This window comes from Coturnix japonica, chromosome 1 (assembly GCF_001577835.2).
Source record: "Coturnix japonica isolate 7356 chromosome 1, Coturnix japonica 2.1, whole genome shotgun sequence".
Taxonomy (NCBI): domain Eukaryota; kingdom Metazoa; phylum Chordata; class Aves; order Galliformes; family Phasianidae; genus Coturnix; species Coturnix japonica.
This window is the reverse complement of record NC_029516.1, coordinates 34297722-34309842: the sequence shown is the minus strand read 5'-3', so window position 1 is coordinate 34309842 and position 12121 is coordinate 34297722. Positions and strand designations below refer to the sequence as shown.

Genomic DNA, 12121 nt, shown 5'->3' with positions numbered 1-12121 from the left:
TGAGTCCGTTTGAGACACTTCCAAAGCGCCTGACAGCTTTTCCAACCTGCTCAGACTTGGTGTCTCCTTGTATGGCAGCCTTTTGAAATGCCCACAAATATGTTTTCTCACTTCCCATTCATGTATTAAAAGCTCATCTCAATGATGCGATGCTTGCCTGGGGTCTCTCTTAATGAACAACTGTCAGATGTTCAGCACTAGTGGCCTTCACCGCTCCAAGGCACAGGCTTTGAGAGCTCCTCTCAGTCACTTCCAGTTCTGTCTGACTGAGAACACAGGGCAGGGGGGAGAGGGGAAGGAAGAGACTGTGCCTGTCAATGGGATTCCAGCTGGTTTGTATATAAAGTCTTTCCAGGACACCCAAAATGCCTCATTCACCAGTCAGACGTCACATTTGAAACAAAACAGACTGTTTGGTTGACATGACAGCCCCGCTGAGGTACGTGATAATGGCGTCCCTTGTCTGCTGAGACCAATGCGCGAGCTCCCCATGCACCAGCAGCCAAGAGGCCCTGGACAGGCTCCGTGGTGGGCAAATGCAATGCTAGGCCTCTGCCCTAGACAGCCAAGGCCTGGAGAATACACTGGCATAGCTTCCTGGCACAGACCATCATTTTTATGTTGCTTTTGGGTAAACTTCAATGACTCATCTTGTATTCACGCTCATCTACAGTCGGCTTTTTTATTCTTCCTTCTAATGTTCCGATTTGCCAAGCTGCAAGTGGTTTGTTTAACAATGTGCAATGCCTGGAGAACAGATGGCCTCTTTTCTTCCTGCCGGTGGCATGCAAAAACCAAATTTTATCATTCAAACTTGGGTCTGCGATATTTCATCTCAAATGGTTGTTTTAACAACTACTTCACCACCCACCAGCTCCATTGTGTTTCCTTCCACATCGGATATGACTTTACAACAAACCTAGTGTCCCGTGCAGCAGCTGTGCAGTGCACAAGCTCATATCAAACCACTATCCTGTACAAATCCATACTTGGAGAAAGCTCGGCACCTAAAATCTTTACTTTGGTAAGGGAAGGGGAAAGCTTAAAGTGCTCTGAAAGAAGTCCTGGCATCACCTCCCAGTGCCCCACATTTGTCTCTGGGGCAGTTCCTGCTGCCCCGCACTCCACATCTTGTGTCCCTGCCTGTGTCCCCCAGGCTCCAGATGGTCGCTGTGGATCTGGGTCAGGGGAACGTGCTGTGAAATCTGCTGTGGGTGGAAGGATACACATGTACTAAATGACTTCATAGATTCATAAGGGGCTTGATGCTTATTTATGAGACAAAGCTTGCTAAATTCTGGGGTTTGAAACCGGCTGCTAATATTTAGTGAAAAACAATAACCATGTGGGATTTAGCGAGTCACAGGGCAGGTTATGAACAGAGGTTTTGTTTGACAGTTCTCAGATGCTACTTTGATAAATCTCAGGGGACTTTCCCACTGGTTACCTCAGGGGTAAATGCAGCAAACACAAAGTTTCATATGAGATTTTATGGGCTGTAGCCTTCAGCATACTGAGTTCCCTCTGAGTCTCATGAATGTGAACCAAGGACAAGCTGTGCTGCTGAATCACTGCTTTTATGGTGAGAGAGCTCCCCGTGGACACAAGGCTGGTGGGGACACTACTGCAGCTCAGGATTTCAGGCACACAGAGACTGGAAGAATGGAGATATGGTAGCGAGGATCCTCTGGGCTTGATCCCCTGCCTGCAGCATAGGATACAGGCTTATAGCAGCTTCAAGGGTACCTGCAGCCACATGCAACACATTCACTGACACATACATTTAAACAGAGCAAGAACTGAGGTCTTGCTTTCTGACACAGAAAGCATGAGTGTTTCAGGGTGACTGTCATGGTGTCCTTGGGTCAGAAAAGCTGCACCATGCTATGCCCCTAGTCTGCCTGGTGCCATCGACAGAGGTGAGCTCACCCATGGAGCCTGACAGCTCAGGCTCTGCATCTCAGAACTAATTCATCTGTGCTTCTGCTGACACCTTCTGATTATGCTGCTATCCCAGTAAAATAAAGGATGTGCCGCAATCAGTTTCCCACCCCCTACTTCATTGCAGATACGAGACAAAAAATATATTGCTAATTAAAATGTTCTTATCAGCTGGAAAGCAGTTTGTAGGATTGATTTCAATAAAACTGATGATGCAGCCTACTCAGATCACTGGGAAATGACCTCCTTATTATAAAGTCCCAGAATAACACAGCGAAGCAATCTTGATTTCCTGAAATCTATCAAAGGAAGAACTTTGCAGTTAGTTACAGCTTATAATATGGATACTCCTGAAATGTCCTCTGCTTAATGAACAGCTGATATTGGCTAACCTCGTGGAAATAAGAGAGAATTAGTACCAGCTGCAAAATGCATTCACTGGATAGTGAAACTGGCAGTTGGTATTATGCCTGCTATAAATATTTTTAATTAAAAATTGTTTTCTGTCTCTTCAATTGGTATAATAGCGATGATGCTTACTGAGAGTTACTGAAGATGTAATAGGATTCCCCTTCGTGTATAGCGGAGCTATTTATTCTGCTGTAATTTTGCTATAGTGGAAATCTGCATAATAATGCTTGGATACTAGTACAAGAGAAAAATAGACCGAGGGAGTATTTTATCAGCACAGTTCAGAATAACACACACCGGCACTACTGTGCATTCCTAAAAATCCGCAATGCTCAAAGCCTGGCTGCTCAGGTACAATGTGAATATTATTTTAATCACATATTTTGGAGGGATTCAGGAATGTATTTCCTGACCACTCTCAGCTGCACACTCTCTGTATGTATCTCAGGTCCTGGCACAGTTTCTGTTGTGTGTTGTTTGCTTTCTGACAACCCCCAGACGCTCAAGTCAAGAAAAAAGCCCCGTCCCGTCCATCACTGTACGATGCATGATTAGACACATCCCCTGCTCCAAAGACCTTTTGATTTAAGCCTGCTGCTTTGATTTCATAATGACACTGAGTTCCTTTTCCCATTTGGCTCCATCCCTTTCTTAGTGACAGCAGTTTTATTGCGGCAAGGCTTTCCCCAGACAAAGCTGTCATCCTTTCTGTCTGTTGCTTTTTTCTTCTTATTCTGGGCTCTTCCTTCTGCCTCAAATTATCTTTGCTATGGTTTTCCAGTGAATCCTTTCAGATGATCTCATGATTCATGGTCCTCTCTTGTTCCAGCTCCTTGTTCCTCTTTAGGGTAAGCATGTGCTTGCCTTTCTGCTCTCTTTCAAAGGGGAGCCCTCAGTCTCCTAGAGTCAGCTGAGCTGAATTTAAATGGTTGCCTTTAACCATTTAACCTCTTTCCTTACCTCTCCATGCCTAGCCTTGGAAGTACTACATCTGAAAACTCTGCTCTTGAATCAGTGATACACCTCTCATTTCTCATAAAATCTCCCCCCTGGCTTTTCAGCCTTGCACTATTAGTAGATAGCTGATGGTGTGAGTGCTTGCTCTTTTTTCTCCTTTAACCCAACTAGCAGGAAGGTTTGCAGTTATATCTCCATCCTGAACCTGTGGCAAGGTATGGATTTGCTACCTGGTGAAAAGAGAGCCCAGAACTGAGAATTTGTTTATGACCCTGTGATGATACACTAAGTCTCATTCTCTCTTCAGAAAGTTGTGTTTTCCTCCTACTTCCTGCTTGCCACCTGTGACAACCTCCCCCTCCTCAGGCTCCCTGCAGTTGGCAGCAGCACCACACCAGCATTGTTTGCATTGGGTACCGTTACTTTTATCTGTCAGCACCTCTGCAGATTGCTGCACTCAGCAGTGAAGTCAAGAATAAAACAGAACCAGAAAAGTGCTACACCTCTGCTAGAGAGAGAAATGAAGAGGAAAGAGAAATCAAGAGCAAAGCCATGTCAGCCTTGGTCGTGTTAGGAGGACGGGGCTTTTTTGGAGGTAGCTGGGCAGAGGAGCTCTCTGCTTGGTTATTTTTATTCTGTCAGGCTGCCTCTGAGTGTTGGGTCAGTTGGTGCCATAACTTTACTTAAATAATGGAGGACTTTTATATGAACATGAGAAGGCCAACACATTCTCAACCATTTTTTATCCAGTTTGAATTATATTTTGATCACTTGAGGTGTTTTGCATGAGAGACTCTCACTTGCCCATGTGGCTGTTTCCTGACCTGCCATAAATGAAAAGAATTAAGAATATCCTGAGCTAAGACAGATTTGAGATACAATTCTCCAGTTATTTGAATCAAAAGGCAGTATCGATTATTTAATTACATAGAAAAGATGCAGGTGCTGAGCATTTACTACAGATTAATGACTGCCCCAGAGCAGTTAATGGTTCTTCTCACTGCCATCAACACAAGCTGCTTATTAATCCCTGGAAAATGGCTTGCATAACAATCATAACCTGCTGTTAAAAGTTTATAAATAGATAAAAGTGTCACATGGATTTACGAGTGCTGGGGCTGAATGGGATCTGCACAGCATTTCTAGTGAATGAATGCCATGTGCATGAGCTCATCTGATTGCCTGAATTATCACAAAATCCCAAGTTGCTCTTTTGGATTTGAAAATGGCACGTAAGAAAGTGCCAAGTGGCTGGAGTCCTATCTACTGACTGGGAAATAATTACTTTGCTGCATAATAGAGGCACCTTCAGCCTAACGGCAGCACTCTGCCCATTTTATCATACAGCCTGAAGTGCATTCAGGGGAAGCTGTGTGACTGTGCTGTTTCATTGTCTGCTTTGCTTCTAACAGGGAAGCAGTGAGCGCACATAGACACACACACAGAGTTGGTTTGGGTTCCACCAGGGCCCAGCAACTGGATCAGCAGATGTAGGGGTCTTGGAGGCTGTGTTATTATTATTATTATTATTAGGATCTGTGTTATTCAGCCAAAAGACTTCAAAGGAGCCTTCTGCACACAGGTCTGCCATCACACAAAGGGAATGTGATACATGTTCCTTACTGTAGGGAAGCTGCTTCAGCAGAGCCTTGGACTTGATAATCTCTAGAGGTAGGATCCAATCCCTACAGTTCTGTGAGATTAGTTCTCCTGCTTTAAGAAAACACGTTGCCCCATCACAGTCTGGTACAGCACTGCTGGATCTCCCTGCAGCAACCTCCATCTCCCTGTACCCTCAGCAGTCCCCAGCCCCAGACAGCTGTCCCACCTCCCAGTCTGTCACTGCCAGACATGCTGGGGCTGGCCATTGCATCTGAGCAGTGTCTGACAAAAGTGATATAAATCTGTCATCGTCTGAACCCAAGTGGGCTGACTGGAGGAGGACAAGGGTCTATGGGAGCACCTGGTCTGTGACAGGAATTAGGGAGGCGGCTTCCTTGTATTCAGCTCCTCTGCAAAACCTGAGATAAGAGGAAAGCTGAGAAGTCACTGTCTCCACCAGGAGCAGGATGGATGACATGAGGGGCCTTCCCGAGTCACATCATCCAAGTCTGATGGTGTTGTCTCTTCATTTGAGACTAGATTTTCTTCCCTGTACCGTGATATACTTTCATCCTCACATTGCATGTGGGCTGATCTCACCTGGAGATAAAATAAGGAAAATATCTTGTCTGCATCTTAATATTCCTGTACGCAAAATAGCTCAGTAGTCACGTTCATGGGTTTCAGTCTGGTTTTGAAAGGAATTGGAGACCCTGTGGATGGAAGTGGGCATAGATGGGTCAATGATTGGACTGGGTGATATTAGTAGTTTTTTTCCAACCTTAATGCTTCTACAATTCCATGAGCAGGAGTAGAGGGGTTGGATCTATGGTTGGGCTTGATGGTCTTTGAGGTCTTTTCCAACCTTCACGATTCTCTGGTTCTATGATTCTATGAGGGCGGTGTAGTGAATGCCAAGTGCTCTATCAACACAGGATCATAAACTCCCTGTTTAGTGCTCATGGTTGCAGGGGAGCCAGTTGCAATATCAGAGCCTTTCTGCCATGCACGTATGCTCTTTCCAAACAGTTTTGTTGCACTTAATTATGGCATAATTAAAGCAGAACAACAGCGCCATTTCCTTGGAGACAGACGTCCCTGGAGCGTGCCTGCAATGTGGAGAAGATCCAGGTGCATCTCACCAGACACTTCTGAGCCGCACTCTGTCCGCTCTCATTGCCAGGGCAGCGCAGGGGGATCCATTGCTCCTCGGGCACCGAGGCTCGCTGGGGCTGCTCCTTTTGTCGCGGCGGTCAGTGCCACCCAGCGGGTAAAGGCAGCAGTGCAGCACAATGGAAGGTCTTTGGGTGTCAATACTGAGTTTTGGATATTTTACACATGTGTATAGTGGATACTAGGGAGAGCTGTTGGAGGGGGTCCAGAGGAGGGCAGCGAAGATGATCAAAGGGCTGGAGCATCTCTTATGAAGAAATGTTGTGGGAGTTGGGCTTGTTCAGCCTGAAGAAAAGGCTCCGGGGAGACCTCATTGCAGATTGCCAGTATTTGAAGGGAGCTTAAAAGCTGAAGGAGGACCGAATTTTTACAGTTTGATAGTGATAGGAAAAGGAGAATAGCTTGAAACTAAAAGAGGGAAAAATGAATGTGGATATTACAAGGAATTAATTGCAAGGACAGAACTAGAGGGAATGGTTTTAAGCTGCGCTGTTGGAATTGGATGACCTTTATGGTCACTTCCAACTTAAGGCATTCAGTGATTCTATGATGATCACACAGAATCACAGAATAACCCGGGTTGGAAGGGACCTCAAGGATCATGTAGTTCCAACCCCCCTGCCTGGCAGGGCCACCAAACATACACCTTTACTAGATCAGGTTGCCCAGGGCCCTGATAATTAAACAACTCACAGGGCGGGCTTTTATGAGCAGGTCTGATGATAAACCCGCCTCCATAAGCCTGGCACCGCTCTCTAGGCTGCCCCAGGGGCTCGCAAACCCCCATAGGCCTCAGCCTTGGTCTCGCCCTGTCAGCCTGTAGGACTCCAGCTCCCGGCATGCCGCGATGCCCCGGTTCCGCTTCCGGTGTCGGGCGGAAGTTGTGTGAGCACAGTAAGCATGGCGGCTCCTGAGGCGGAGGGGGAGAAAGCGCGGCGTCCCGGCAAGAAGAAAGCGGCCAAAGGTGGGTGCGGGGCCTCGGGGCTGCTGCCCGCCGGGATTATCCTTCTCTTGTGCTGAGGGAAAGGCAGTAACTTCCGTAAGGAAAGCAAATGGGATCCTGGGCTCCATCAGGAGAGGGGTGGTCAGCAGGGATAGGGAGGTGATTGTCCCTCTCTACTCTGCTCTTGTGAGGCCCCATCTGTTGTACTGTGTCCAGGTGTGGAGCCCTCAGTACAAAAAAGACATGGAGATTTTGGAAAGGGTCCAGAGGAGGGACAGGAAGATGATCAGGGGGCTGGAGCACCTCCCCTATGAGGACAGGCTGAGGGAGTTGGGTTTGTTCAGCCTTGAGAAGAGAAGGTTGCGGGGTGACCTCATTGCAGCCTTTCAATACCTGAAGGGAACTTACTCCCAGGAGGGGAGTAAACTCTTCGAAAGGGCTGATAATAGCAGGACTAGGGGAAATGGTTTTAAGTTAAAAGAGGGAAGATTTAGGTTGGATGTTAGGGGGAAGTTCTTCACTAGGAGAGTGGTTAGGTCCTGGAACAGGCTGCCCAGGGAGGTTGTGGATGCCCCGTCCTTGGAGGTGTTCAAGACCAGGTTGGACGGGGCCCTGGGCAACCTGATCTAGTAAAGGTGTATGTTTGGTGGCCCTGCCAGGCAGGGGGGTTGGAACTACATGATCCTTGAGGTCCCTTCCAACCTGGGTCATTCTGTGATTCTGTAAGGAGAGATGCAGAATGACTCCAACAGAGCGTTGAACGCAGCACCTGCTGTGTGCCTGCGTTCTGTTATCTCTAGTTCTGTATTTAGATGGGGAGCAGATGGAATAGCTCAGATGGAGAAACGAACTGTCGTCTTTTAATCCATAGCAGTCGATGAGTCCGAACTGCTCACTGTGCCGGATGGATGGAAGGAACCAGCGTTTACCAGGGAGGACAATCCCAGAGGGCTGCTGGAGGAAAGCAGCTTTGCAACGTTATTCCCCAAGTACAGAGAAGCCTATTTGAAGGAGTGCTGGCCGCTTGTCCAGAAGGCCCTGAGTGAGCATGTATGAGTTCTTACTGTTGTGATGTGCTGCTCTGTTATTTGGGACATACAGGTGTTACTTTGGCATAAAAGCTTGCTCCAGTAACAGGTGTTGGAAAGAGTCCAGCGGAGGGCCACTAAGATGGTGAAGGGCCTGGAGCATCTCCCCTATGAGGAGAGACTTATGGAACTGGGTCTGTTTAGCCTTGAAAAAAGAAGGCTGAGAGGGGACTTGATCCAGGTTTATAAATACCTGAGGTGTGGGAGCCATAGTGGTGAGGCTGGTCTCTTTTCAGTAGTGTGTGGGGACAGGACTAGGGGTAATGGGATGAAAGTACAGCATAGGAAGTTCCGCACAAATGTGCACAAGAACTTCTTTACAGTGAGGATGACGGAGCACTGGAACAGGCTGCCCTGGGAGGTGGTGGAATCTCCTTCTCTGGAGATATTCAAGACCCACCTGGACACCTACCTGTGTGACGTGGTGTAGGGATCCTGCTTTGGCAGGGGGGTTGGACTCGATGATCTCTAGAGGTCCCTTCCAACCCCTACAGTTCTGTGATTCTGTGATTCTTTCTGTGTTGTTGTCCACAATCTGCTAACTTGAAAGGAGATGAGGAGATTTCATCTTAACCTCATGCTACCAGAAATGTAATCTTAGATTTCTAATTAAAGATTGCTTTGCTGTTTATTTGCACACATTGCAGTATGTGAATGCAACGCTGGATCTAATTGAAGGAAGCATGACGGTCACGACTACTAAGAAGACTTTTGATCCGTATGCGATCATCAGGGCTAGAGATTTAATAAAACTTCTGGCAAGAAGCGTTCCATTTGAACAGGTTTGTAGCCAATAATGTTGTAATGCTTATAAAGTTGTATGCTTTCAAAATATGGGTTTTTCAGGTAGTAGTGAAGTGCTGGAACAGGTCACCCAGGGAGGTATGTATCTACTCATCCCAGGAGATTCTTAAGGTCAGGCTGGATGGGGCTCTGAGCAACTTGATCTGCCTGTAGGTGTCTCTGTTCATTGCAAAGAACTGGACTAGATGACCTTTGAAGGTCCCTCCAATTCAAGTGATTCTATAATTATATGAAAATATATATTTAAAACAAACGTATCTGCAACTGAAATGAGTCTTTTGGCTCTTGTGAATGTTACTTTTGGATTCAGATGTTAATACCTGCTGCTTTTATCTTCAGGCAGTTCGTATTCTTCAGGACGATGTTGCGTGTGACATCATTAAAATCGGTTCCCTAGTGAGGAACAGAGAAAGTTTTGTAAAAAGAAGAGGACGACTTCTTGGGCCCAAAGGATCTACTCTGAAGGTATTCCTCATAAGTGTATTACCATAAAAAATCTTAAACACAAGGTCTGCGTGTCAGACCTTCAGCTGACACTATCTTTATTCATTTTTGTTGTTCTAGGCCCTGGAGCTGTTAACCAACTGTTATATTATGGTTCAAGGCAACACTGTTTCAGCTCTTGGACCTTTCAGTGGGCTAAAAGAGGTAAGGGAAGGCAGATGAGCAGTTTATGTAGCTCACTTTTGTGCCTAGCTGTGGCGTGGAGTACAGGCGGAGTCTGGTAGCCTCAAGAGTTACTCCACTGTCCTTTCAGTAACATGTTATTAAGCTACTTTTATGTGAATTCCTATAGGCTTAGCTCCTGAATTTTGTTAGCTGCTGAGATCTTTCCGCCTTGAAACTAAAAGTATTTTTTGTGGTTTTTTTTTTAAGGTAAGGCTTAGTAAAGATATCAAAGGGGCACCTTCATGTATTTCTGAATAGTGTGTCTAGTCCTGCCCCTTGGGCTTTTATTTCTGTAGCTTACAGTGCAGAATTTCTGTAGTTTCAGTTAAGAGGTTTGAGTGAAAACATCGCAGTGTTAATGTGATATAGCATGGATTAACATCTAGTATATTCTTAGTAATTCTAGAGGGAATAATAGATGTCAAAAGCTAAAACACAACATAACATCCATGATGGCATGAAAGTAGTGGTTGTTGTGATGCTGCAGTGTATCAGAAGCATGACAGTATAGCTAACGATATTTTTGAAGCACTGTGCCTTCTAATTGGCTTTGTAGTTTTTTTAGCCTATCTGCTCTTAGTTTTGGGGTGAGAAATGTTCTGATTTTGAAGAAACTTAGGGACCTTGATATTTTAATTGATTAGAGTATGAAGTACCTGCTGAGTGTTCCATTCATTTTCTTTTATTAAATACAGGTTAGGAAGGTTGTTCTGGACACAATGAAGAATATACATCCCATATATAACATTAAGGTTGGTGTGCACCTTTGAAAGCATTAAGTCTTTGTACACAGCTTTATGTTAATAATTCTATGTTTCAGTGTGTGCTATACGAATATATATAAATGTATATGTGTAAACTGTGCTATAAGAACCTTTGATAAAACTTTTAGTTTGGAGCTCTTAGATACTACTGCAATACTATTGTTTTATTAACTTCTTTGTGATGTTCTAAAACTACCAAAGACTTTGATGATCAAACGTGAATTATCAAAAGATCCTGAACTGAGGACACAGAATTGGGAAAGATTTTTGCCTAAGTTCAAGAAGAAGAACTTGAAAAAACGCAAGGAGCCAAAGAAGAAAAATGTTAAGAAGGAGTACACACCATTCCCACCTCCACAGCCAGAAAGCCAGGTCAGCTGAAACTTTATTTGGTTGTGCAGGAGTATATGGTGGTTTTAAATCCTGCTCTCGTTAAGATGAAGTTAACGGGCCCTTTCTGTCATGTTTTTGTTTCCTGATATTATATATCTTGCTTGTAATGTGTAATTGTCTAAAGCTTCTTGGTAATTTTCTTGTATAGATTGATAAAGAATTGGCAAGTGGTGAATACTTCTTGAAAGAAAGCCAGAAGAAACGAAAGCGAGTGGAAGAAATAAAGGTAAATTTGTTACAACCAGTTAAAAAGTGCTTCATTTCTGACTTTGGTTTTTTTCCCTTTTGCCCGGCTCTGTTGGTACTTCATACTTGTCATTGTTAACTGTAGGCAAAGCAAGCTGATGCAGTCAAGAAAAGACAAGAAGAAAGAAATAAAGCTTTTATCCCACCAAAGGAAAAGCCAGCTGTGAAAGCAAAGAAAGGTAAGTTGTTTTTTTTTCCCCCATTCTAAACCCTACTAGTTAATTCTCCACATAATTACTTTGTGTAAGATGTAGCCATTTGAATTCCGTTGAAAGATTTGTGTATCATGCTAGATTAAGTAAAAATGATTGGAATAGTTTATAAAATCATTAGTGAACATAAAATGAATCCTAACTAATGCTACGGGATGCAGTTTAATGTGGATACACATGAAGTAATCTCACAGGCTGTGGAAAAATAAGAGAAGTAAACCTTGTGTCTCTCTGTGCTCGTGTTTTTACTGTGTAGCTTCTACTGAGAAAAAAATTGATATTGAAGCCATCAAGGAGAAAGTAAAGAACGCAAAGAAGAAGAAATTAGGAGCGCTTCCTATGGAAGAAGTCAAGTTAAAAATGGCAGCAGATGAAAAGAAGAAAAAAAGGAAGAAGTAATTCACTGCTCATTCTGCTCAATTTTCTCCTACAATAATGAATGTTCTCACACTTGGAAAAACCAAGACTTGGAGGAAACTTCTTGCTGTCAATGTAGTGTGGATGAGAAATTACTAGGCAGAAAGATGGTTCTCTTTTCACAAGCCCATTTTAACAAATGGACCTGGAGCAGCTATGCAGAATTGTCAAAGTTGGTGAACAAAATCTGCTCTCTCATACCTTTTGAGTACATTTGGATAACACCTGTCTGCTTCGAGGACATTTCATATTAGAAACATTTAGAAGTTTGATGCAGAATGTGAAAGGGTAAAGGTTGGAGAACTCAGTGGGAGTTAAATGGAAATCTTCTATGAAAGACTACCAAAGAACTGTCAAGATGGGCAAGATTTATTACTTTTATTATGCTTTTACTTCTGTAAAAGCAGGGGGTTTTTTGTGTGTCTTGTCTTGATGTCAATAAACTGTTTTAATATATTGTCTTTAAATCCTTTAATTATTCACCTACTGCAAAACCCACAT

The 12121-nt window shown here is 44.2% G+C and overlaps 1 protein-coding gene across 2 annotated transcripts; it reads left to right on the top strand.

The window, feature by feature from the left end:
- Positions 1–6926: 6926 nt before the first annotated feature.
- On the top strand, positions 6927–12077 carry KRR1 (KRR1 small subunit processome component homolog). 2 transcript variants are annotated; one of them, XM_015856800.2, is made up of 10 exons: positions 6927–7048; positions 7899–8077; positions 8763–8897; positions 9259–9384; positions 9484–9567; positions 10284–10340; positions 10554–10724; positions 10894–10971; positions 11077–11170; positions 11460–12077. In XM_015856800.2, the coding sequence occupies exons 1-10, from the start codon at positions 6985–6987 to the stop codon at positions 11600–11602; spliced, it is 1131 nt and encodes a 376-aa protein (XP_015712286.1). In that variant the 5' UTR covers positions 6927–6984; the 3' UTR covers positions 11603–12077. The 2 variants fall into 2 exon arrangements, with proteins under 2 accessions (XP_015712286.1, XP_015712294.1); XM_015856808.2 differs by having other exon boundaries at positions 6930–7048; positions 7902–8077.
- Positions 12078–12121: the final 44 nt, after the last annotated feature.